The following is a 25470-nucleotide window of genomic DNA, read 5'->3' on the forward strand; positions in this document are numbered from 1 at the left end:
GCTGTCAGTGACCTAGGGTTTTACCGAATTTGGGGTAGTCAAATGTCCAGTTCCTTTTCTTTACCACTCTTAATACTTGGGTGTAAGAGAGAGTTTTGGTTGGAGATTGGGAAGTAGAAGCAGCCAGGGAGAACCACGGCTCAAGGAGCTGTAAGCAAAGTAGTCACCAGTGTGCACTGGCGCCTTCCTTTCAGTCAGATGCTGTTATCTGCGTGCAGTAATGACAGATTCTCACGAAAACGCCTTGTTTTAAGGCTACCGCCATGTTGGATAAACGTGTGAACGGGTCACAAGTGCCCTAAGATGTCGGGAAGGTTCTGGGACTGCTTTACTTAAGCTGTGTTTGGGAACCCCAGGCCCTAGTACATTTTACAGCTGATTAAACTCACCTGCTAGATTTTAGGAGAGGATTGAACTTTTTAAAATGGAAGAAAAGGAAAAAAGTACTAATCTTTAATTTTTGGTCTTTTTCATGCTAGAAAATGCCGAAAAAATATCCCTTCAGCTCCATTTAGCTTTAACTTCAAATTCATCTTGGGTCCAGTGTCCCAGCCATCTGGAACTCATGAATCAATGTAGACACATCAACATACGTGTGGATCCCAGGGGCTTAAGAGAAGGATTGCATTACACAGAGGTATTGGGGCATCCTCACTGCTACTTTCTAAATACTCTTGAAAGCGTGTAAAAGTACCTGGTGTGGCAGGCAGTCCGTTTCCCCGTCGGTCTGAAATGGTCAGGGGTGGTTATGCATGCACTCGTTGATGTGCTGTGACCCAATGCCAGAAAAAATGGCATCAACTTGTGTTGAAGATCTTTACGTTTTAATGTCCGATTAACTTACTCTGTGAATAGGTGTCACTTTTTTTTTCTCTCGTAAAAGTGTATGGCTACTGAAACTTACTCTCTTTTCAAGGTCTGTGGCTACGATATAGCATCCCCCAATGCAGGTCCTCTGTTCAGAGTTCCAATCACTGCCGTTATAGCAACCAAGTAAGTAATGAGGTGCCAACAGCTGACTGTCACGTGCGATTTTTTAATGGCTATTTATGGAAATAGTGTGAACTTTTAAAGATGGATAGAGCAGAATCAGGTAGCTGGGTTTTAGTTTTGCTTCTTGCTTACAAAGTTCAAGGTGCCATGTGGTCTTTCTATTGCTTTTTGACTGTGAGATCCCAGAGGCATCTCCCGTGCCCTGTGCCTGCACCGAAACTCCATGGAGCTGACGGTGCCCCCAGCTGCCTGGCCGTCCGCAGGACTGGGCAGGATTACTTCGTCCCTCTCCCCTCCCCCACCCCCTCCACCGTTGTAACCCCTGTCTGTGGGATCACTGTTTTCTCTGGTTCTTGCACTTCTCCTGTCGGTTTCCAGACTCTCCCTTCCCATCTGGTCTTCCGCCCCAGGACCAAGGAACTCTGCTCTGTCCTACTGCTTCCTGTTTAAAGTATATCCTGCCCAGGACCATGCTCTCTCAGATAGCGAACAGCGGTCCCCGAGAGCCAGCATTTCCTGTCACCTGCCCGCCAGACTGCACCTTTGCACTCAGTCACTGGTGCTGGCACTCGGGCTTCCTCAGGCTGGCTCGTTCCTAGTCCTCCCCGATGCAGGGAGGCCCTTCCTGCTCCTTCATGGCGCGTCGTACATGCCAGTGGCACCAGCTTGAGCTCGGACGTTGTCAGGTTTCGTTTACCCCACGTAGGGGGCCGCTCAAGGCTCAGGGCCTGTGTCCTACCAGTTCCTCCGTGGAGCCCGTTATACAGTATCTTCAGAACAAACCAGACTGTCCAGTAGGTGGAGGACGAGAGTGAGATGAGAATCCCGAGGACAATGGGGAGTTCTCAGTGAACGGTCGGTCCCGAGTGGGTGAGCTGGAAAGCAATCATCGCGCAGCAGGTGTCAGCCCATAGGAAACGTGGGGTGAAATTCGGGAGATCAAGAGTGACATACCCATGTGGAGAAATTGTAGAATGCTGAAATTCTCAGGCAGATTTTCCAGTAGGATATTAGACAAGATAATTTTTAAGATTCATTAATCTGCTGAGATATCGTCTCCTTCAGGAAGCTTTTCCACGAACCAAGTACCTTTTATGTCTTTTCCACGAACACTTCCTGTCCACCCAGAGCATATCACTTTAAATGTTTCTGGTGGTTTTCTGTCCTCGTGAAACTGGCCAGGGCAGCGGAGAATGTTGTATTTGTATATGTTGTGTATGTATTTGTGTTATATGTTGTATGTAGTATTTGTTGTCTGTTGTATTTGTAGCTCATAACAGTGCTTCATGTAAACACTAGGTGCTCATTAAGTGTTTGTCATACTGATTAGAATTTGTCCTTTGCATATTCTCTAGTTTTCCGTAGTAGAATGTTACACATTTGACCTTTGTGTGTCACTGGTTTCCTACAAAAGTGCTATGAAAATAGTTTTCTTCTTTCCTTTGTCTTTTATGGCATGAGGTGTTCTGGAGCTGTACAAGGGGTTTAATGCCAATCTCAGAGCTGGAAGACAGTATCAGTGACACGAAACATTACCTTTGATTTTAATATTTAGGACTCATGATAGTTCAGATTCTAATAGGGAAATCCTGTGAATGAGGGAGCTGTAAATTGTGTCTTTTAGACAAATTGTAATATAGAGAAAAAGAAAAATAACCTACACTGGGCTATCCAGAACTTATATCACTGCTGACATGTTGCAAAAATGAGATAATGTTGTGCGCACTGTTTTGTAACCAACTTTTAAATCCCTGTGTTTCTTTCTGATCGACGGGTAAGATCTAGAGTACCAGTGGGCTCACGATAATAAAGCCTTTTTGGGTGACAGCTTCTCATTTAGGCATTTTATTTTTTAAATTTTCAGAGTAAATGAATCATCACATTATGATCTGGCTTTGACAGATGTACATTTTAAACCTGGTCAAATTCGAAGGCATTTTATTGAGGTTCCTGAGGGTGCGACCTGGGCTGGTAAGTAACATTTGAGTCTGTCCTGACCACTTTCTTCATCTGCCTTCTGTCTCTGCTAGGATTATGTCCACAGGACGTTTGTATGTCTCTAATCTGTGCTTCTGTCATAACAGTACTATATCTGACACCCTATATTTGCTGTTAAGTTTGAAATATTCTAAGATCTCATACTCCTTTGCACTGGTTCTTACATCAAATCATCCAAGTTATCTGGAGATGTTTTAATATTCAAGGTTTTAACTTAGTTTAGAATAATACCTTATCTGTTAATGATCAGAGTCAAGAGTTGTATTGTTGAACTACTCTGGGCTACCTAATGCATTTAGGGCCCCATGGAATTGTTGAACAGTGAGCTCTGATAAAATGTACGTGAAGAATACTAAAGGAAAATCTATGATTAATTAATATTGAATCTGATATCTTTTCAACAGTAAATGCCAGTAATTATAATGCTCTAATTATGACTTGGTTGGTATTGAAAATAATTAGTTTTTTTAAAATAGGAATTTATAGAATAATCTGGAATGGATGTAGCTCAGAGCTTTCGGCAGTCAGATTAGAAATGCACCGGGAGAGAGGGAGGACGTGGGAACATTGTGTTCAGAGGGTCTAGACTTGGACTTACAAAGTAAGTTCTAGGACTCTTATGTCCAGCATGGTGACTGTAGTTAACTATTCTGAATTATGTGTTTGAAATTTGCTAAAAGTCAGATCTGAAATAGTCTCACCACCAAAAAAAAAATTGGTGTAAGTATGCAAAGTGATGGATGTGTTAACACTAGCCTTACTACAGTAATCATTTTACAATGTCTATGTATATATCAGATCTTCACAGTGTACACCTTAAGCTTGCTGAACATTATTTGTCAGTTGTGTGTCAGTAAAATGGGGGATATAAAGCAAAAAAAAAAAAAAAAAAATGTACTACAGATGTATCCTATTTCAAATAATTAGAAATACTGTCCTAACACTAGATTTTTTATTCTTAGCAATTGATTAGGTTCACAGAGCTCTGCGCCCACTTGACCTTGTGAACCAGAGACGTAAGCCTTGCTTTAAGTTCCCTGTATTAGAGTGGGTGTGCATTAGATAAGATGCTCATTCTGCTTCACAGTGAGTTTGGTTTTGTCTCCAGCTCGGTCTCAGAATAAAGCTGAGGATGTGTAGTTGATGGTCATACTTTCTAGAAGTAGACAGGAGGGAGAGACTAGGAAGTTACCACTGAAGCTGAATAAATAGACACGGAATTTAGGCATCCTCTTTTATCAGGAATTGGTTGGTTTCTAGCTAAAAGCAAGTTTCCCCATAGCACAGAGGGGCAAAGGGTTATAAAAATGACCTGATTAGGGTCATTGTGTCCGTCCATGGACACCTGCTGTTCCATGGTGTTTGGAGCATAGCGGTTGTTCATTCTGATACTGATTTGTTTATCTTCCTCCCCTTTCATGTGACTCTTTGTTTTTAAGGAAATATGCAGATTTCTTTTGAATGTATCATTTTATTCTTGAGATGTTGCATTTTAAAGAGCTGGAATGCAAACAGCCACGTGTCCGTTTGCAACCCGGCTTCCTCTCCTCATTGTAGAAGTCACCGTGTGTTCGTGTTCCTCGGAGGTGTCAGCCAAGTTTGTTCTTCACGCGGTACAGCTCGTGAAGCAAAGAGCATATCGAAGTCATGAGTTCTATAAGTTCTGTTCCCTTCCAGAAAAAGGAACACTGACTGAAGCTTTTCCTGTCTTAGTAAGTTTTTAATTACCAATTTGAAATCCCCAAAATGATTTCTTTCTTTGATTTTTGGTATGGGCTAAGCCTGAGTATTGGAATTTGATTTCACAGTTTGTATTCAGACTGTACTGGGGCTGAATAAGTGAAGTAGGAAGGTGGGTAGTCTCAGTGGGATACTTGAGACCAAGTCGGAGGTAAATATGAATCATTTGAACTCTTCAATAAACATAGTCAAAGGAAAGTGCTGGTCTGCTAGATTGTGATGGCTTACACTGCAAAGCTTGATTGGAACGGTTTCCTCATCACACAGGAGATTATTTCCTTAAGTTTAAGATTGTTCTGCTTGTTATTTTATTAATGCCCAGCTGTCAAGACTGCCGGAGGCTGTTCTGCTGTCTAGGTAAAGCTGCCACTGCTTCCCACCAGAATGGCCTCAGTGTGGTGGGTCCCCACCCTTTCCTGGGCTGTATTCTTCCTTCATGGGAGTGGAATGCACTGATGTTCTTTCTTTCTTTCTTTTTTTTTTTTTTTTTTAAGATTTTATTTATTTATTTGACAGAGAGAGAGGTCACAAGTAGGCAGAGAGGCAAGCAGAGAGAGAGGGGGAAGCAGGCTCCCCGCTGAGCAGAGAGCCCGATGCGGGGCTTGATCCCAGGACCCTGAGATCATGACCTGAGCCGAAGGCAGAGTTTTAACCCACTGAGCCTCCAGGCGCCCCTGATGTTCTTTCTTAAGCCTGTTGCTTCATGTGGTCACGCCAGTGCTCCCATCTTTCCTGTGTCTTTTAGGTCTCTGATGACTGCTGCTCGCGCTCTGGTCTGTTAGTGTCCTCTGACCCGTCTTCAGACTTCATAATGTACTGATCACTTCAAAACCTAATTTAAAACTCAGTACTAAAAACAGTTTTTGTTTTTAATTTTTGTAATAGGGAGAAAGATGTAAAGGAGCATAATTTCATTTTGTTTTGATTGCCGGGCGGCTCTGAGCCCCAAACTCAGCTGTGGGTGTTGACTGTGCCTCATGGAGCTGTGGTGCACCTTTTCTTATCATTGTTGTTCTTATCATTTTTCCTTTGGTCTGAAGTTTTTATTCCAGTTTGTTTTCACTATTATTTTGTTGTGTGCTCCCAAAAGCTGCCTCCGATCTTCTATGACAAGCACCGTAGGAGCAGAGAGCTGTGTATTTAAGCGCCTGTACTCTGTCTTTGCAACTGTAATTGTATAACTCCACGCACAGCTGTACCAATAGGAAAAGTCTGAAAGCTAGACTTGCTTTAAAACACTTACTATTTATATTCTGTAATTTGAAGGAAAATGAGAAAACAGATTTACATATTTGTAATTTTTATTGTTCTTTACAGGGTGGGAAAGCAATTGAGTTTTGCATTGCTCGCTGGTGGGCAAGTCTTAGTGACGTCAATATTGATTATACCATTTCTTTCCATGGAATAGTGTGTACTGCTCCTCAGTTAAACATTGTAAGTTCCACATTTCCATCATTTTTAATGTCAGTTATTGGTGTTATTGAAAAATAATCTCACTGGTTTTATTTAAACGTTAGTGGGGCAGTGGTTCTGAAATAACAGTAGTCTTTGCTCATGGACGCTTATAAACTTGGCATTACAGAGGTTTATTTTAGGTCCAAATGTTTTTTTTAAAAATGTGGTTTATTATCAGTAAAGTTTGAGAACCTAATTTAATAAATATCTTTTGTAGCATGCATCGGAAGGCATCAATCGTTTCGATGTTCAGTCCTCCTTGAAGTATGAAGATCTGGCTCCCTGCATCACCCTGAAGAGCTGGGTCCAGACACTGCGGTATCATTGATGTGTTAGGGCTGCCAGTGTCGCGCATTGGCGTGGTGGGAGCGGGGACATCTCTTACCCTCTTACACTCTGTACATCATCTCAGTGCTGGAGATGAAAATGCAGTTTCGGACTCGCAGCCTAGGCATCCTGGCAGCTCTCTAAGACGCAGCCCCAGCAGTAGCTTTGAGCCTTAGGTAGCAAGTGCGTGAAGCTCTCAGTGTGGCATCTGCACAACCCCTCCTGTGACATGTCCTTGCCATCTGCAGTTTGTGGACAGGAGGCTGCGAGTCAAAACCTGCCTGGCCTTAACACTGTTAGCGCTTGTTTCCCTAATGTTGGGATCCGGTTTTGTTAAGAGCTGTTTGTGGACACTTGAAAATGTTTCCATAATATTGCAGAATTTAAACTAAAGATTACGTATTGCCATGGTTCAGTCAGTAAAGAATTCTGGAAGCTGATGATGAAAATATTATAAAATCTACCAAGAAGGACAGAGCTTAAAGATGCACATTGTCACATTTTGCTGTGTTATAGATTGTTGATTATGTTTATTTCTCTCAGTAAATGAACTCCTGAATCACATTACTTCTGCATTTGTCTAATTACAGCCCACTGAGTGCAAAAACAAAACCTTTAGGATCAAGAGATGTGTTGCCAAATAATCGTCAGCTTTATGAGATGGTCCTGACATACAACTTTCATCAGGTGGGTGTTTATGTAAGAAAGAATAACCTCAAAATGAACTTCTGTATTTTTTTCATGAATCATAAAGTCCAAAACGGAAGGACAAGGAATTCAGTATAGAGGTGTGTGTGTGTGTGTGTGTGTGTGTGTGTGTATGTGTGTATGTATAAAATAGAGGCAAGTAATTAACACTGGTTAATTTGGAATTAGTCTTTGGGAAATTATCATTTCTGATGGTCCAGGAACTATTCGGGTCTGAAGTCATTGACTCTGATTTAGTGGCAACCTGGCCTTTGGGCCTTTGAGCCTTAGTTTTTGTACTCGCCTATTCAGAGGTACCTGTCCAGTGGTCGATGTCTCATCAGTGCCGGATGCTGTCTGATTACGTTACTGGGTCTGGTGGTTTTCCTCTGAGGCAGGCGCTAAAACAGTGAGAAGTCAGAATAACCCTTGAGTTGAATGAGCGCTAAAGGTAGTTGAGGCTACTTGTAAATGTAGAATCCAAGAGTTTATGTAGGATCAGTAAGATTTTGGTGAAACTCATTGAAGCATAATATGAATTTGGTTTTAATGTTGAGATGATTGATTTCAGTGAATTGTCAAATTTCAACTTTATGAAGTGATTAGAGGTTCTGAAGAATATTTATTAATGCTTAAAAATAGCTAGGTTTGTATTTTTAAAATCTTGTGAAAGAAAAATGCCTTTAATTAATGCCAAAGTATTGGATGTTCTACGTTTTAAAATTGGTTACCAGAAGAAAATGTTTTTAATACTTGTAAAAATATCATCAATAACAGTATTACAAATCTACATTAAAAATCATATAAATCATATTGTTTATTGTTTTTTTATAGCCCAAGAGTGGGGAAGTAACTCCAAGCTGCCCGCTACTTTGTGAACTACTGTATGAATCCGAGTTTGACAGCCAACTGTGGATTATATTTGACCAGAACAAAAGACAGATGGGTTCAGGAGATGCCTATCCACATCAGGTATAAAATTGGCAGTGATTTTTGGAATTAACTGAGGCTTTCCCTGAACTAATGAATCTCTGATTTCTTATTTATGATGATTTTGGTTTTGTGGATTTAGGTGTTTTTTTGTTGTTTTTTTTTTTTTCTTTTAATGCAATAGTTTTGTATTTGGTTCTTTGACAACTACTAGAAACTCAGTTAGTTGTCTTGACAGCCTCTCAGCTGTGTAGGTCAGCTAAATCAAGTTGTGGGATAGAGGAGTGCATGGATGCAGCTTGCTAGCACTAGCCAGTATAGCCGCTTTTTTTTTGTTGTTGTTTTTTTAAAGATTTATTTGAGGGGGTGAGCAGAGGGCGAGAGAAACTCAAGCAAACTATGCACTGAGCTCAAAGCCCAACACAGGGCTCAGTCTCCTGACCCCGAGATCAGGTCCAAGCTGAAACCTAGAGTCAGACGCTCACCGACAGCGCCACCTAGACACCCCTGGTGTACCTTTTAATTTTAATTATTTCTTCTTTCTCCCCACTGCTTCCACCACATGAAGGCTGAGAGCAAATCATCTAAGATGATATTAGCATCTTGAAATGATCCATGGTCTGAACGGGATGAAACGCACTGTATGGCAGTGCCAAGTGTTTATTAGAACTTCCAGATTGATTTCTTCCTGAGACAGCTGTGTACTCAACACAGTGCTTGGCACTATTGTATGAAAGGAGAAAAACTTTGAATCACGTAGGGTTTTTCGTTTGCTTTTAAGATTTTATTTATTTGAGAGAGAAAGTGAGTGAGTGAGAGAGAGATCACGAGCAGAGGGGGCAGAGGGAGAGGGAGAAGCAGGTTTGCCACTGAGCAGGGAGCCCAGTGCGGGGCTTGATCCCAGGACCTTGGGATCCTGACGTGAGCCGAAGGCAGATACTCAACTGACTGAGCCACACAGGTGCCCCTTAATCATGCAGTTTATAGAAGTTTCATCCCTGATTAATACATTGTCACAAAGAAATGAGGTGTTTCCTGTAACATGTATAATTTTATGCCAAATAGTGAAAATAATTTGTGCAGGTTTTTTTCAGTTAACTAGTCAGGGAATGATTTCCTTTAAGCCGGGTCACATCACAGTACAGACTGGGTTATTGCAGTGCCATTACTTTGTTGCTTTTAAAATCTCAGAGGAAACGGCATGCCGTGCTCCTGGCAGGTTAGCTAGGAGGAGCCGAGTGGGTCTGTGCTCCTCCATCTCTGCCGGTTCCGTTTTTCCCGTCTGTGATAAAGAGGTGTGTGGCACTTTGGTTGTGACATAAAGATGACCAGTTGTGTATACACATGTGTATATATTTGTCTTAGGTGTTATATTGCTCGTTTTGGTGTTGTTTTATTTATTTTTTTTCAAAGATACTATTTATTTATTTGACAGAGACACAGAGAGAGGGAACATAAACAGGGGAGTGGGAGCAGGAGGAGCAGGGAGCCCCGTGTGGGCCTCGATCCTGGGACCCTGGGATCATGACCTGAGCCGAAGGCAGATGCTTAATGACTGAACCACCTGGGCACCCCTTTGGTGGTGGTTTTTGCATGTTTCTGAGGACTCACGAACTAGAGGAACATTGCTTTTATGAGTCTTGAGAAGACACTGACTTAGCTGAGAGTATGGGCGTAGCCTGATGTGGGAAATTGAGGGCTCAGGAGCCATACCTGCCTTCAGCTCCTTTATCCTTTATTGTGCACGGGGTCTTGGACTGTTCAAGTGATGTTCCTGGGCCTGCTTCCTCACCTGCACGTTCAGGCCCTTGTGTGTAGGTGTTTGCGTGTGTGCGTGCACACGCACACTGTTCCTCACGTAGTGTAAGTGCTCTGTACGTGGTAACTGTTCCCGTTTATCCCCTTACTATAATTTCTGTTGACTTTTCTTTTTCCAAATGTTCCTTGTCTTTTTTAGTATTCTTTGAAACTGGAGAAAGGAGATTATACAATCCGACTACAGATTCGTCATGAGCAGATCAGTGATTTGGAACGTCTTAAAGATCTTCCATTCATAGTTTCTCATAGGTTGTCTAATACCTTGAGCTTAGATATTCATGAAAATCATAGTCTTGCACTTCTAGGAAAGAAGAAATCAAGTAATTTGACATTACCACCCAAATATAACCAACCATTCTTTGTTACCTCCTTACCAGATGACAAGTAAGTGATAGTGTTGCTTACACTTAGTGTGTCTCTACTGCAAGTTTTTCATGTGAGCTCATTACATTGAGCTCAGTTTATTTATGTTGTCAACCATTTTAGAGTAAGATTGTTTCTCCCTTTGATTTTTGAAAACCGAGCTATGGGAATTATTTCAGAATGCAATTGTTTTGATGTTTGGCCCCTTGATTATCTTTCTGAGACTTTCTCTTTAGTTCCTTTTATTTCTCTTTTGAACTTTCTTATTAGAATACCTAAAGGGGCAGGACCTGGATGCTACCTTGCAGGATCCTTAACATTATCCAAGACTGAACTTGGGAAGAAAGCTGTAAGTATCTTTTTTTTTAACACTGAAATTACCTATTCCAAAATTTCCATTCCTTTAAAAGATGGGAATTAATCCCACACTTAACGCATTAAAGAGAAGCTCTTCCTGGGGGGAAAAAAAATTGAGTAGTGTTTTCCCAAAGGTCAATTAATATTTGATTGTATTTTAAAATATTTAGTTTTTTGTTTTTTTTTTTTTCCAGGCCTAAGTACTTGGGCCCTGAACTGGTCCTACCTTACATGGCTAATATACCTGAGCTCCCTTTGAAACATGTAGGTCCAGATTAAACTTGCCTTAAGTGAATGGGATGTTTGAAGTTAAAACATTTTATGGAATTTTAACCAACATAATATTGTGGATATAAAAATGTCGGGTCTTGGGTTACTTCTAGAAAACCAGTCAAAACATTTCTAACGAGCAGTATTTTTCTCACTTGTACAGACCTTTCTCTTAGTTAGAATTTTCCGTAGTTGTGTAGATAATTAGGAGATACTTCTTTTGGCATTGCCTTTTATTATATAGCTTTAAAATTATGCCATTAAAAACATGTTTCTGGTTGTGACATATTAGAGATAAACATTACAACTGGATAGGTACTTATTTTAACTTTTCCATCTGTTTTCATTGCACATTTATTACGGGAATAGTGTTAACGTGGATCTGTCACGTTCTGTCGCACGGTAGCTCGATGCGGATAGAAGCTGTCATTCTTACAGTTTTACATTTCTCCTTAGCATCAGATCTTACATAGTGGTCTCCTACCTGATGCTGGAATCATAAATACCCACACCAAGATGGAATAGATTTCTTGCATCTTAACAAGTATACTTCTTGCCACTATTGAACCAGAGGTCACTTACTGCTGTCTTAGAGGCGTAACTTGGGAATTCTGTGCTTCTAAAAAACGGTTTGCCCTGACATTTCTTGAGTGTCATTTCAGTCGATACTGCAGTTGACCCATGAATGACACGGGTTGGAACTGCGCGGTCAACTTACATGTGGGGTCTCTTTTTCGGTAGATAGAGTAGCGTACTGTAAATATATTTTCTCTTCCTTGTGATTTTCTCAATAACATTTTCTCTAGCTTACTGTTAATCTAAGAATATATATGAAATAATATGTCACTTGACTGTGTATGTATTGTTACGGCTTCCAGGCAACCATAGGCTGTTTGTAGTTAAGTTTTGGGGGAGTCTGTACAAGGATTTTCAACTGGGTGGGACAGTAGTGTCCCCAGCCCCCATGTTGTCTAGGGGTCAACTGTACTTATTTATAGATACACTTTAGTGTCATTTGAAGTTAATCAGTAGTCAACGACACTGGAATTCATAGACGTATGGATTTAAAAGGTCCTGGTCTTTTTTTTGTAGGCTTCACTTCCTGGGCAGCAGGGCTGCTTCCAACTGTGGGCTCCCTGGATGGGGAGATGGGGTTCTCACCCACATAACTCTTCTCAGGTGTCTACTTCTTGTGACGGTTATGACAGAAAAGCATTGTCACTGAAAGTGCACTTTTAGCCAGTCAGAGGTAGTTACTACTTCCTAATGTTCTTACAGAGGCGTAAACTATAAAAGAATGGGATTAACTGCAAGCTATTTACCAGGTGACTACTTACCGGGTAGATTTTCTTGAGAGAGAGCAAAACCTAAAGGCATAGAGTTCATTGCACTTGTCAGCACCTAGTTTGTTTAATCTTAACTCATACTGTGTGTTTCTCACTGGTTTGGTAGTTGGGAAGGTGAGTGTTGTTTCACTTCTGCCTTTCGTGGTCACCTTGAATGTGATGATGCCCGGGCATGTGTGATTGTTGTGACTTTCTTGAAATCAGACTCTGGACTGTCAGCTACAATTTAATGTTTTTAAAAGCTTTTTGATAACTAACAGATTCTGCTGTGCTCAATTTTTTAAATACAGAGTTGAAAACATCTGCCCTTAGGCATTACCTATTTAATTACATTTTTATTAAAGTGAAAGTGGCAATGTCCCTTTCTTTAAAAGCCTGCCATTTTGATCGTAGACCTGACCCTTCTTACGGAGACAAATGCAGGTGGGACATAAACTGGAAGACAATTAGAATTAGACAGACGGTGTCTCCATCCCGTGTAGATTGTGCATGTTTTCTTACAGAATGTCCTTCTAACTCCCAGGGGCAGTCTGCAGCAAAACGACAAGGAAAATTTAAAAAGGTACTGATTGTCAGTTCTTGAAAAAGATGTCTTAAAGCCTTATTTGCATATTAGTTAAACTTCTTTTCTGTCACCTATTATAAATCGTTAAAAACATCTCTCTCTTGGTTTCCTTTCTTTAAGTTCTGCAGTATAGTGCTTTTAGCTTGTCAGTGTTGAAGTACTGCTTTCCTGAAGTTTTTTTCCTGCCATAAACTGCTGGAAGGACCCCTGTTATGTGTGTCTAGAAAAAAAATTTAATGCTATTCATTTCTTAGCTACAGATAGGCCAAATAGTATTTGAAATTTTACATATCTAAAATCCTACAGAGAAATTAATGTAATTTTTTTCTTAGCTATATAAGTCAAAACTATATAAGTCTTTTAAAGTCCAAAAACTTTTTTTTTAATTTATTTATAAAGTCCAAAAACTTTTTTTTTGAAGACTTTTATTTATTTATTTGGTGGGGGGTGGGGGCGAAGCAGTCTCCCTGCTGAGCAGAGAGCCCAATGCGGGGCTCCATCCCAGGACCCTGAGACCAACACCTGAGCCAAAGGCAGAGGCTTAACCCACTGAGCACCCAGGCGCCCCAGAAACATTCTTAAATTGGATGATATGATTAATAAAATACTATGAAGGAATTTGAAAAAAAGTTTCTTCCTGCTCTTGTGTCATCATGCTGGAGGAGCAGAGACAGAGCAGTGGGTGGTGGGAACAGAAATAAGGACTTTCCACCCCAGGTTAAAATTGACTCAAAGAATACAAACAGGCTTAAGACATAATTTCCCTACAACTTATTAGACAATCTCTGATTGACTGCGAGAGCCAAATTTCACTCAAAACAAAAGCAGAATTCTATTTCTTAGGTACTTAGTGGAAGGGATACACATACTCAGCTGTCCGGCTTCATTCAGGATGTTACTGATTTCTCCTGTTCAGACGAGAAGCATCGTTAAGATTTTGTGTTTTAAGGTATAAATAAAAGATAGGTCTTTCTTAATTCGCAGTGATGTGAAACTAGGGATCACCATTTTAGAACAGATGGAGTGTGTTTATTAAAGAGAACTTCTGTAATGTCTGTATTGTTATGTAATGGTAAACACTTTATTCAAACAAAATGCCCCACTGGGAATCCTCTTTCCAGTTAAAGGAATATCTGCTTCACTGTGGGCTGAACGTTGCAGCCTGTTTCTGAGCCGTGTACATTCATTTAATGAAATATAACCAGCTTTAACATGAAAACAAAATAAAGTAGTAAATGTCACTCATCAGACTCATAAAACAAATTTCTTTTTATTTATAGATTAGTTTATCTTTGGGTCATCCTGAAAATAGCTTGAAAGCCACTGCTTTAGAAAATGAAGAAAATGTTTTCTAGGAGCCCATTAAAAATAGAAGATGCTTATCACAAAATCATACTGGGGTTTTTTCTTCCTATTGTATATTTTGGGGTTGATCTTTTAGGGAGTGTTGGTGGATTTTGTTTGGATCAGGTTGTATAAGATAGGAAGCTATTAAGTGAATAAGAAATTTATTATTTGATGGTTAGGAAAGCTTTACATATAACAAACTTGGGCAACTAGAGTTACCTCTTCTCGGTTCTCCTGGTCTTACAGTCTCATTGCCAAAAAGATCTATATATTAATTTATTGCCAGACAAAATGCCAACCAGCCTTTGGTGCATAATCCTCGATGGGTTTGTCCTTTGGGTCTCAGTGACTTTTCATTTGGAAAATGCAGTTTACCTTTTTTAGGTTCATTTTCATATGAAAGAATATAGTTACTTTTAACAGATGATAAATAGCATTCCAGTATGATTTTGATCTTTAAAATAGCTGTTTTAGTTTGTATAAAGATATTAAAGTTTTGAATTTAGTTAATAATTTAAGAACTAAGGAAATTATAATTTTTGAACCAAAAATTAAAAGGCATTATGTTATCCAAAGAATAATTATGAGTTTTGCAGGTAGATTTAACTTTCAAGGATATTGTTCAGACACTGTCAAAATGCTTGGTGAATAGCGGAAATAATATGTTTTTTAGAAAAACTTACTGTTAAGTATCTACTATAGAGAACTTCAGCATTTCTGATCTGAAGATTGCTCTTGACTCGCTTTTTAAATCATAATCAAAGTTGCTCAAGATTTAATGGTACAAAATGATTTCCATTAAATTAACCCTATACTAAGTCCTTGAGAAGCGAATTGAAAAAATACTGACCACAAAAAGAGGCGAACATGATAAAACAAAAAAACCCTCCATTTTTCTTTTGATTAGAAGTTAAAATTACCGTGTTTGTAATTTTGAATAGTAATAAAGTTACTGTCCTCAAATATTTTTAGGATTATAGTAACAGTTATAATTGCTAACTTGAGATATTTAATATATAAAATGCTGATCAGAAAACCCTGATTTCCTCCCTAAGATCATTCATCACAAACTCTCCCTGTCTCTTATGCTTTTAATCTTTAGTGATAGTTTATGACTATCATGGTACAGGTTTTCTTTCTGTTTATAGATCTTTCTTAGAGTTTATTGTTAATCATAAATTAATGGATTGCTTATTTTAAATTCAGTTCTGTGTTCTCTCTTCTGTACTCAAACATAATAGCAAATGCCTTACCTTTGAGCTTCAGAAGAGGCATTGCCTCACAACGAGACTTCCTTCCCATCCTGAAAGTTGCCTCTCTCCCTAATCAGTCAAGGAGGCAGGGGAACTAAGGGAGGCTCACGTTAGGTTAGAATCAGCATGGACTGTGGGGACTCCTCCTCCAGGCAGGCGGCATCCCCACCAAGTACAGTGGAAGTACAGGACTGTGTGAACAGAGGGTAACTGTTGGGGGCTGTCTCTGCCCCTCGAATTCTTCAGTATATTATCTGTGCTGCACAGATGATCCTGAAACGATCTGTTCCCGTAAGAGCTTCATGGTTCTTCAGCAACTCTGATCTTGCAGTCGCTTTTCACCCCAGCAGTGCCCACCTAGAAAAGTGAACTCAAGAGGAAGGAAGACGGATGGGTAGCAGGGTCCTAAGGAGCTTTTCCAAGCAGAGCCCACTGCTTTGTCCCGTCTCACGCTGCACAGGCAACCTTGGCTTGCAGGCGCGCTGGCTCCTGGCCTCCGAGCATGGTGCTGAGATGCCTGAAAGTGGGTTTGTGTGGTTCTGCCACAGGAGAGGTTTTATGGGCGCTTCACCTGAGTCAGACTGAAGGCACAGTTACCGTTTGATGGTGGAAGGCTATTAGAACTACTGCATCAGTGGTTCCTTATATTTGCTATTATAATTATACCCCAAAATAAAATATAGTTGTGAAAATTGTTAACATGGGCATATGCACATTGTATTTACACCTAAAAATCCTGTTTAGGGCAAGGTGGGGCTTGCAATATTATTTTTTTGTCTCTACCTGTATAAAGTTTTTTTCTGAAATTACTATGATTAGGAAAATAAAAGTTTCGGTAACATATTTTTCCCCAATTTTAGAAATGTTAATTTAAACAAAAAAGGTTTTAATTAAGCATTTTTAATATAAACTTGAAGCTAGAATTGGTGAAATTGACTTTGTCTTTTAATGAAGGGCAGCTAGCTATTGTGCCAGAGCTAGAGCTAGCCAGTCTGATATAGGATTTCATTTCCCAGACACTGCCTTAGTTTTCGCAAGGGGAGATTTCCGTGCTTTAATAGAATAGATCAAAATAGATGTAATTAGATATAAATACACATTTCTCTGCTCTTTTCAAAGCAGAACTTCTCAAAGGTGCTGTCTGTGCTGCTTTACTTCCTGTTCTCCGTGCATCTTTCTGGGGCGGCCCTCACCCCCACTGTCCACGGAGACTGCACGTCTCTCGTGGCGGGGACCAGCCACTGCTGCACAGTTCTGCCACCGTGTCCTCCTGCCCCTGCCACCCCCTCCGCTGTTGTCACTGGTGGATCACTCCTCTTCCGTCCCGCTGGCTTGTCCAGGGAGCCCCTCCGGTGTCCGTCTCCTTCACTCCCCAGCTTTCTCTGAGACCGCGGAATGCTTTGGCTCCAAGCCTGGGCTTCCTCCTCCCCTCCCTCGTCCTGCCCGGTTTCATTTGTCCCCTCGTTTTAAGCATCATCAGCAGGCAGTGTCGACTCTGCCTTCATGGATTGCCCGATCCGTCCATTTCCTCCTCTTGTACAGCCTGCTCTTAAGTCCGAGCAGTGTTGGGAATCCAGGCTCCCCGCCTCACTTGTCTTCCTCCTCGCCTTCCGCCCTCTACCGTCCATTCTCCGAATAGTAGGAAGAATTCTTAAAAACAAACCAACATTGCTCATCCATATAGGACGCAGAGTCAGGAAGCAAAAATAGAAATCTTGACTCATGTTCACTGCCTTGCCTACAACTCCCCTGCATTTAGAGTAAAATCTGTATTTTGGTCCGATGGTCTCAGCCCCGCCGCCTGTGGTTGCTGCCCCCGTGCCCAGTGCGTCCCGCCGCGCGTGCCGGGTGCTCAAGCTCAGGGCTTTGCACGCGCCCACCTGCCGTCTTCACACGCGTCCTCTCCTCAGTTGGGTTAATGAAGGCCGCCGAGCCTCATTCACATAGGTCGCATATTCCCTGTTCAGCGGGAATTCCCGGCACCACTTTGTCCGCGTTGCTCCCACCTCCCCGAGTAGCCGCTCTCTGTCCCTGCGTCCCGTTCCGCTTCCTGCACATCCTCTGAGACCCCGAGCTACCTGACGTTGTCTGTCTTCCCCCACCGGGACACGTTCCCGGGCGGAGAGGGCCTTGTCTGCATGGCTGTCTGCACCTCTTAGAGCATTACGTGGCATGTCTCAGGCCCTCAGAAAGTCCTCTTGATTGAATGAAGAAACTTCCCTTTAAATTTATATAGAAAAGAGGATCTTTTTTAAAATTCCAAGTTATTTCCTTCCTTTCTCAAGTAGAACAAGTGAAAGCTTCGTAGTAGTCTTTGGTAGGTAGTACTGTCTGTAATCCAGTGTGGCAAGTAAAGCTAAGAATATCGCACACACTCATGGAGGAAAGTTTGTTCTTACCTCCACTATTTTTTTTTTTTTTTTAAGATTTTATTTTTAAGTAATCTCTACACCCATTGTGGGGCTGGAACTCACAATTCCCAGATCAGGAGTCGCACACGCCACTGACTGAGCCAGCCAGATGCCCCTTACATAAATCTTTATTTTAAAGAGGATTTAAAAGCAAGAGTACTTTAAAGTTTGGGAGAAAATTCCTTTGATCATAGATTGGGATTTTTCATATGTTGTAGCCCTTAGGATCTGGAATATGATGTAGCACAACTCAGGGCAACCTGTGTTCTGAGATACTCAGTATTGAAGATGATTTTAAAATATGTAAAATTAAGTGTGTTAATCTGAGACTCTCTCCACTTTCATAGGATGTGATCCCTGTTCATTACTACTTAATACCTCCACCAACAAAGACTAAGAACGGCAGCAAAGACAAAGAAAAAGATTCAGAAAAGGAGAAAGATTTAAAAGAAGAGTTTACTGAAGCGTTACGAGATCTTAAAATTCAGTGGATGACAAAGTAAGTTTTAGTGGATTTTCGGCCTCTATTTACTTTTGTTTTCCCAGTTTAAAGCAGTGTGGTGTATATGAGCATGGACTGTATTCAGAATGTTAACGGTGGGTGGCAGGGTTACAGGGGGTTTTATTTTAACCACTTAATTCTGATTTGCTCTTGGAAGAGAATTTTACTGGAAAGCATAAAGAAAAAAATAAAAATCACCTTTTTGCCTACTCTCCAGAGGTAATCATTGTCCTAGGATTATTTCTCTGTAGTTCTGCATGTAGCAGTGTGAATGATGTTGTGTCCTAGTTTTCCAATTACTATGTGATTTTTGGCATTTCTTAGGTCATTTAATAGTCCTTTAAAATACCATTTTAATGACTATGTGGTTTGCAGTCCTGTGGATGAAATGTAACCCACTTAAATACTCTAATTGACATTCACTTTTTTATATCTTTTCTCTGTGGTGCTGTGATGGACATTTTTACACATGTAGTTTCTTTAAATATCCATCAGATCACATCTTAAAAGTATAATTATTGAGAATCAGTATTATTAACACTTAAAAATTGCCCTGCTATGTTTTGACATATTGCCTTCTAGAGGGAATATCAGAATTTCTACTCCCTCCAGTGGTGTATGGCGGAGCCTGTGATGCCGTGGAATTGGAAACGAGGCCTTGCTGATAGATGGCGAGAAAAGAAAAAGCCATTATCGTGTCTTAAGTTGCATTTCTTAAGTTACGAAACTTGAGGCTTTTAAAAACTGTCACCGCATTCTTGTCAGCTGAACGTGTCTTGTGCTATTTTTCTATTGGGACATCAGATTTTTCATTTAACTTTTTAACATAAAAGATATTAAGGCTTTGCTGTACTTGTACACATTTTCCCTCAGCTTATTTTTTGACTTTCAGCTTACTTTTTACATGGTGGAAATTTATTCTCTGTAGTCATAGGGGTTGCTTTTTCCATTTGTGTTATGCGGTATTTCTGTCACCACCGCGTTCCTGTGGGAGTCCTCGTCAGCTGAACGGGTGCGACCTTGCAGTCCTGAGCTGTTCTAGAGAACAGACGTCATCGTGTCATGAAACTAATTCCCAGGGATTGAGCAGTTCCAGGGTCCGTCTACATTCAGGCTGACCTTTGCACTTAAACCTAGGCTGTATCTCCACCAGAAACCAAAGTCTGTACGTCAGTCTCCGATCGATTGTAGGATGTCGTAAACAGCTGAAAATACCGTGTAAATCCTTCAAAAGCGAAATGGCAAAGGTTGACGTCTGGCATGGCAGTGTGAGGAGTCCCAGGAGCCCACTTCTCTGGAAACCAGTGAAAATCTTTTTTTTTTTTTTTTTTAAATCAGCCTTTTAAAACCTCCGGAGTTGATGTAAAGGCATACAGCAAAGGATGAAGAAACATCTATAGTTCAGGGAGAAAAGTGAGAGTCTGTGGTACTTGAGCCCAGGCCGCTCCCTGCTTCCCCACTGCAGCTCAGGGACCAGGCCGCTTGCGGCCGGAACACGGGGCGCCCTCGCCCCCCGGCTCCCGGACAGAGGACTCTCTTCCGGGGAGGAGCTGCCGGGCATGTGGGAGCCTCACGCCGAGACCTCCGGAGTGATGAGTGGATGTTTGGGGTTGAGGGGAGCAGAGGGCCTGCCTTGGGTATGGCACTGCTGAGACCACTAGGGCCCCTGTCACCCCCGCCCAGGAAGTGGTTTCAGGGCAGGCGAGGGAAGCCAGGAAGAGCCTGGGCCACTGCTCCCCTCACCCATGCCGTCAGCTTTATTCAGCTTCCCCATCCAGGAACATGGAATGTCTCTTCATTCATCTGAAACTTCAGATTTTTCAGAAAAGTATACGTTTTTCTTATACATTATAGACATTTCTAGAGCTTTTCATCTTTCTTGCTATTTGATTGTTTTTTCCTCCTCTCTATACATTTATACCTGGCATATATGAAAACTTGATGCCTCCAGTTTGATTTTTTTTTTCTAGGTTAAGCATATTTATACTACCTGCATATAATGATAATTCTTGTCAGTAAAGAAATTTGTATTTCAGACTGATGCTTTATGTTATGGACTGGAGCTTTAAAGCAATGTTAAATAATAGGGAAGACAGAAATTGTTTCCTTTCTAACAGAAACGAAATATAACATTTCTCTCTTTCTTATATACATAGGCTGGATTCTAGTGACATTTATAATGAATTGAAAGAAACATATCCTAATTATCTTCCTCTGTATGTTGCAAGACTTCATCAGTTGGACGCTGAAAAGGTGGGACATGTCCATTCTTAATATTTCATTTTGTTTGTAACATTAGGTAAAGTTTATACGTTGAATAAAAGTGCAGCCTTATATTTGTCTTTGCTCTTGTCAAATGCAAACATTCCGTCACATTGAATGTTCTGTTAACTATTCTCATTAAGGTAAATATAGAACTTAGCTGTTACTATGAGTTCAGCTTAGAATTCCCGCTCCTGTTTTTGGTCAGTGGGAGGAGTAGCAGGGAACATGTACCCAGGGTTGCTTTTCTGACATTCACCTCCAGGGCAGGGGTCCTGGCCTGCGGCAGATGCGGCACAGGTAAACACCTGCAGCAGAGGAACAACTCCTACTTTGCATTAACTTTGTTACTGTTCTAATTTTCAAGAATTGGCCATCGTTCCAAACTGTCTTAACAGCTCTCATTAATAATGTTGGCCAGTAGGGAAGCGCAAGCCATGAACAATTAGAAATTATCAGGGGTTCAGAGTGAATTTGAAGGTTGAAAGGAAACCTCCAAGACTCACGAGGGGAGCACCGCAAGCACCGCGGTGATCGTAGTTAGACTCCACTGGGTCTATTCTTGTCTGCTCCCATCTTTGTGGTTTTAATAATAAACCAGGGAGAATGTTCCTCTGCAGGTGCTTTTTTCCCTTCTGTTTTCATGTGGTGTGTGACTGGAGTAATGGAGCCAATTGGGTTTCTAAGATGCCCAGAAAAGGAGTTGCCTTGGTAGAAAACACTACATTTCTGGGAATCTTTATCGGGCTTACCCTCACCATCAAGTCCCAATGGGGAATGTGTCTTGGGTATTTTCCCATCCAAGCTCAGGTTTTCTGGTGATGCTGATGTTGTGGCAGTCACAGGAGGGACAGCACCGAGCGCCCTGGGCTGTGAGCAGACTGCCCCGCCCCCTCTGCTGGGTTGTGACTGTCATGGTTGGGACGACAGAAATGAAGGGACTCGTTGATACATCCATTTCTTTATCTTTTTTTTTTTTTTTTTTTAAGATTGTATTTATTTATTTGACAGAGAGAGACACAGCGAGAGAGGGAACACAAGCAGGGGGAGTGGGAGAGGGGAGAAGCAGGCTTCCGGCTGAGCAGGGAGCCCGATGCGGGGCTCGATCCTAGGACCCCGGGATCACGACCTGAGCCAAAGACAGACGCTTAACGACAGTCCCCCAGGCGCCCCGAAACATCCATTTCTTATTTCTTCTTTTTTTCCTCCCTAGGAGCGGATGAAAAGACTTAATGAAATTGTTGAAGCTGCGGATGCTGTTATTTCTCATATAGACCAAACGGCCCTAGCGGTTTATATGGCCATGAAGACTGACCCCAGGCCCGATGCAGCTACTATAAAAAAGTACCTAACCAGTAAATAATCTTTCTTGCATCTCATTCTTAGTTACTTTTTTAAAATTAATGAGAGTATTCTTCTATTCCGGCTTGTTCTGTCCCTGGAGTTATCAGTATTTGGATGTTCCACCCTTAGCTATTTCGTGATAATTTTCTTAGTTGTTTGAGATGAAGCAGAAGAGAAGCAGCTTGCTTTCTTGGCCGCCAGGTCCATTGTGTGGAGAGACTTGGGTAGCTGGGATCAGACAGTCCCGCCCCTTGGGGATTTGTGGCAGCTGGACATACGGAGAAGGCAAAAAAGATTAATTTCTAAACTGTTCATTGGCCAATAGCATGAAAAGCCCAGATTTAGTTTGTAATGTCCGGCAACACAAATAGAAATAAAGTCAGGTTGAAACCGTCGCCAGCAACTTGAGGTAGGAGCCGGTGTCACGGTATTGCAGGGGTGAGGGGCAGGGGGTTATGGTTGCGCTGTAAGAAGCCAGCGCAGGCGTGAGCAGAGCGGCGTCGCCGGGCGCGGGTGGGCGAGCTTATGGCTCCGCACGTGGTGTGACAGTCCCTCAGCCACCGGAGCCTCCGCCTTCCTTGAATTCTCAGGACCGTATCCCGGGAGCACTCCCGGGAGCAGCTCTCCCTCCTGCCCCTGGGTAATTTTCACTCAGAGGCCGTCACCTGCGAGGGTAGAAACCGCGCGTCTTCCTGGAGCTGCTACAGCCATTCCCTCGGCCTCAGGCAGGCGCTGCTCTGTGGAGTCCTTGATTCGGAAGCGCCGAAGCTCTGGGTGTCGCCTCGCTCGTTGCAGCTCTTGGCAATCTGCACGTGGTAGTTTTCGGGCAGAATGAAGTTCCTCAGACTGGCTTGTGCGCGGGACCTGCGCCCTCCCCACCCTCTGAGGGAATCATTCAAACGTGGCTGTTTTGTTGTCCATTTCTGACACGCCAGTGACGTGCAAGGATTATTGGGGATATTTGGAGTGTATTGCCTCATTTAAACTGAACCTTCTATGTAACGTGCCAAGCAGCGGCCTTTTTACCCGCTGGCTGCCGAAGAGCAAACGGGAGAGCCGGATTCAGGCCGGGTCTCTCCGAGCTGGGCCTTTTCTTGCTGGTGAGCAGCCGCTTGCGTTCCCGCCCATCTTGAGAGGATTCCCTGCCTCATGTCTTTCTCAGAGACAACTAGGGCATCCGCTCCGCCTCGCCCCTCGTCATGCTGTCCTTCGTGTCAGAGGGGACAGAGACCCCCCCCCCCCCCCCGCTCCGAGGCCAACCTTTGTCTCAGCCCGAGTCCTCCCCTCCGTGGCTGCTCCCTGCTGAGAGCCCCTGTCTCCGGGTCTTCAAGGTCTGCGCCTCAGCCCGCAGTCCTTTTCGTGCGTCTCCTGTCCCCGGGGGCCCCTGGTTTCTCGCTGGACCAGTCTGCACCGCGCTTCCTTCCTGAATTCCATTCCGTGCTCATCCCGTCGCAGGAGGAGTCCGGCCTTGATCGTGCATGAGAAACTCTTGCCGGGAACCGAGGCCCTGCTGAGGCTGCCGTGGCCTCACTGCGGCCGCCGCTGGGAGCCGCTGGGAGCCGCCGCGCCCCTTCTAGCTCGGCTGGTGCTTAGTTTGTGGAATCCGTGTCCTCTCTCCAGACCCCCGTCGAGGAAGTAACGGGACAAATGTCGGTAAATGGGAAGGTCCGTCTAGCCCAGCTGCTGTTCTGGCTTGTCCTTCCTGAGGCTTCCAGCCCCAGAGGAGGCTCTTCACTCCGGGGGGAGGCGAGCCGCAGACGGCGAGCTGTGGCGTCAGTCTCGTGAGTCCCTCTCCCCTCACAGTTCTTCTCCCCAACGCTGACTCCAGTGGCTGGCGAAAAGTGACAGTAGCCTAGGGGGCTGGCTTTAAAGATGGTGGCTGCGGAGACGGTCGGCGACGCTGGGGTAAAGCTAGAAAGGGGCTGCGAACACGTGAAAATGCCGAGAGGAGCTGGTTCGGTTCTGGTTCGGTTCTTGTCGGCGCTTACAGGGCCGGCGCCTGCCGCGGGCTGCCGTGGGCCCCGCCGGCGCGGGCTCGGCTCTCCGTGCTGGGCGGAAGGGCCCGTGCGGGCCCGGAGCCGCTGGGCTGGGCCGAGCTGGTCTCGGGGGCCTGGCGTTCGCCGGAGGCGGCGGCCGCGGACCAGGAGCCGCCGTGGAGCGTCTGTTTCTCCTTCCGTGCCAAGCTGCTTTTCCTCTAGTCCCTCGTGCATCGGAAGTTCTGACGGCCGCTTTCTTATCTCCAGTGTGATAGTAGCTTTTGTGCGTGATCTAGTATCGAGTTTCCGTTACACTGAACTGCAGTTTTAGGCCATTAAAGTATCTGATTGAGGCGCTTCCTAAAATACAGCTATTACCCCTTTGATCGGTACCTCTAACGAGATTTGATTCGGATGTTTACTGAGCAAACACTGTAGGTAAAGTATCACTGAGAGGATGAAAAAAACGGAAAACGGACCAGGACACGGTCTGCTCTTGGGAAGCGCGTGCTCTGATGCGGAAGGTGAAGGTGCCGGCCGGGATGTGATTGAAGAGTTACGATAACTACTGTAAATTGTGAAAGCCTGTAGGAAGAGCCGATTTCATTTGACTGGGGAAAGCCTCGTGGATTGGTAAAATATTTGATCTGAGCCGATCCGTTCTGAGTTAGACGAGGGTAGGGAAGGAATATTCCAGATACGTGGAATTATTGGATCCGAGATCTGGGTTATGGGGTTTGGCAGGTAGTTGGACCGAGGACTGGCACGGACAGCTCGCTTAGGTCGCCCTCTAAGCTCTGCGTCCGTCCGGCCCTTCTCTGGGCGGCTCGGACCCGTCAGCTGCCCTGAGTGATCCCACCTGCCTTTGCCCATCCACTTCTGTTCCAAGGCCCCGCCTTCTTCCTCACACAGTGGGGACCATAATTGTGTCCAGCTCCTAGGGTTGATGCTGTAATGTGTAAGTGAAGTACTGGTAAGACGTTTCAGAACGTGGCTGGCGTCTAGAAGGTGGGGTGGGGTGGGGTGGGGGAGCGCTCCGTAAATGAGAAGCTGTGCACCTGTCCTTCAACTCCGAAATTCTTTTGTTCCTGAGTCCAAAGTAACCAAGCAGTTCCCTGACACGTTTCCCCCAAAAGAGAATGAAATTGGTTCTTTCGAGCTTTTGAAACTCTTTGCTGAAAATCTCACGCCTCCTTTTTGGCCTAAATTTATCTACGTTGCTAACGTATTAAGGTGGGTAATTTTGTTGGGTTGTAACAAGTTGTTGTTTTCTCATTTTCATTATCTTTTGTACAAATTGTTGATTTCGTAGCACCAGCAGATTTCATATGTGCATTTTCCAGTCCCGAGTCCTTCAGAGTCATTCGTACCGTTAGTCCGTTCATCCGTGTCCGAGTGCCCGTGGCACCTTCTCCGCACTTGTCTCCACACGTGTGGGACATGAGTTGGACAAAATGCCTCAGATAAGCAAGTGTCCTAACGAGTACCGCTGTCCCCTGGAGTGCAGGTTGCGACTGCGTTTCATT

General features: G+C 43.2%; 1 protein-coding gene across 8 annotated transcripts in view; it reads left to right on the plus strand.

The window, feature by feature from the left end:
• Window positions 1-25470, plus strand: part of TPP2 (tripeptidyl peptidase 2) — a 69763-nt gene that overhangs the window by 39112 nt on the left and 5181 nt on the right. For 4 of the 8 annotated variants that reach the window (XM_059378161.1, XM_059378165.1, XM_059378167.1 and 1 more), the window contains 14 exons: window positions 480-637; window positions 917-993; window positions 2858-2964; window positions 4549-4703; window positions 6049-6165; window positions 6404-6504; window positions 7104-7200; window positions 8035-8172; window positions 10088-10332; window positions 10582-10660; window positions 12808-12846; window positions 18208-18359; window positions 20519-20615; window positions 21838-21968. In XM_059378161.1, the coding sequence (XP_059234144.1) occupies window positions 480-637; window positions 917-993; window positions 2858-2964; window positions 4549-4703; window positions 6049-6165; window positions 6404-6504; window positions 7104-7200; window positions 8035-8172; window positions 10088-10332; window positions 10582-10660; window positions 12808-12846; window positions 18208-18359; window positions 20519-20615; window positions 21838-21968 (1693 nt within the window). Of the gene's footprint in view, window positions 1-479; window positions 638-916; window positions 994-2857; window positions 2965-4548; window positions 4704-6048; window positions 6166-6403; window positions 6505-7103; window positions 7201-8034; window positions 8173-10087; window positions 10333-10581; window positions 10661-12807; window positions 12847-18207; window positions 18360-20518; window positions 20616-21837; window positions 21980-25470 lie in introns of all 8 variants that reach the window. The other 4 variants (XR_009400080.1, XR_009400079.1, XM_059378163.1 and 1 more) reach the window with 2 other exon arrangements.

The sequence above is a fragment of the Mustela nigripes genome, chromosome 15, assembly GCF_022355385.1.
Source record: "Mustela nigripes isolate SB6536 chromosome 15, MUSNIG.SB6536, whole genome shotgun sequence".
Taxonomy (NCBI): Eukaryota; Metazoa; Chordata; class Mammalia; order Carnivora; family Mustelidae; genus Mustela; species Mustela nigripes.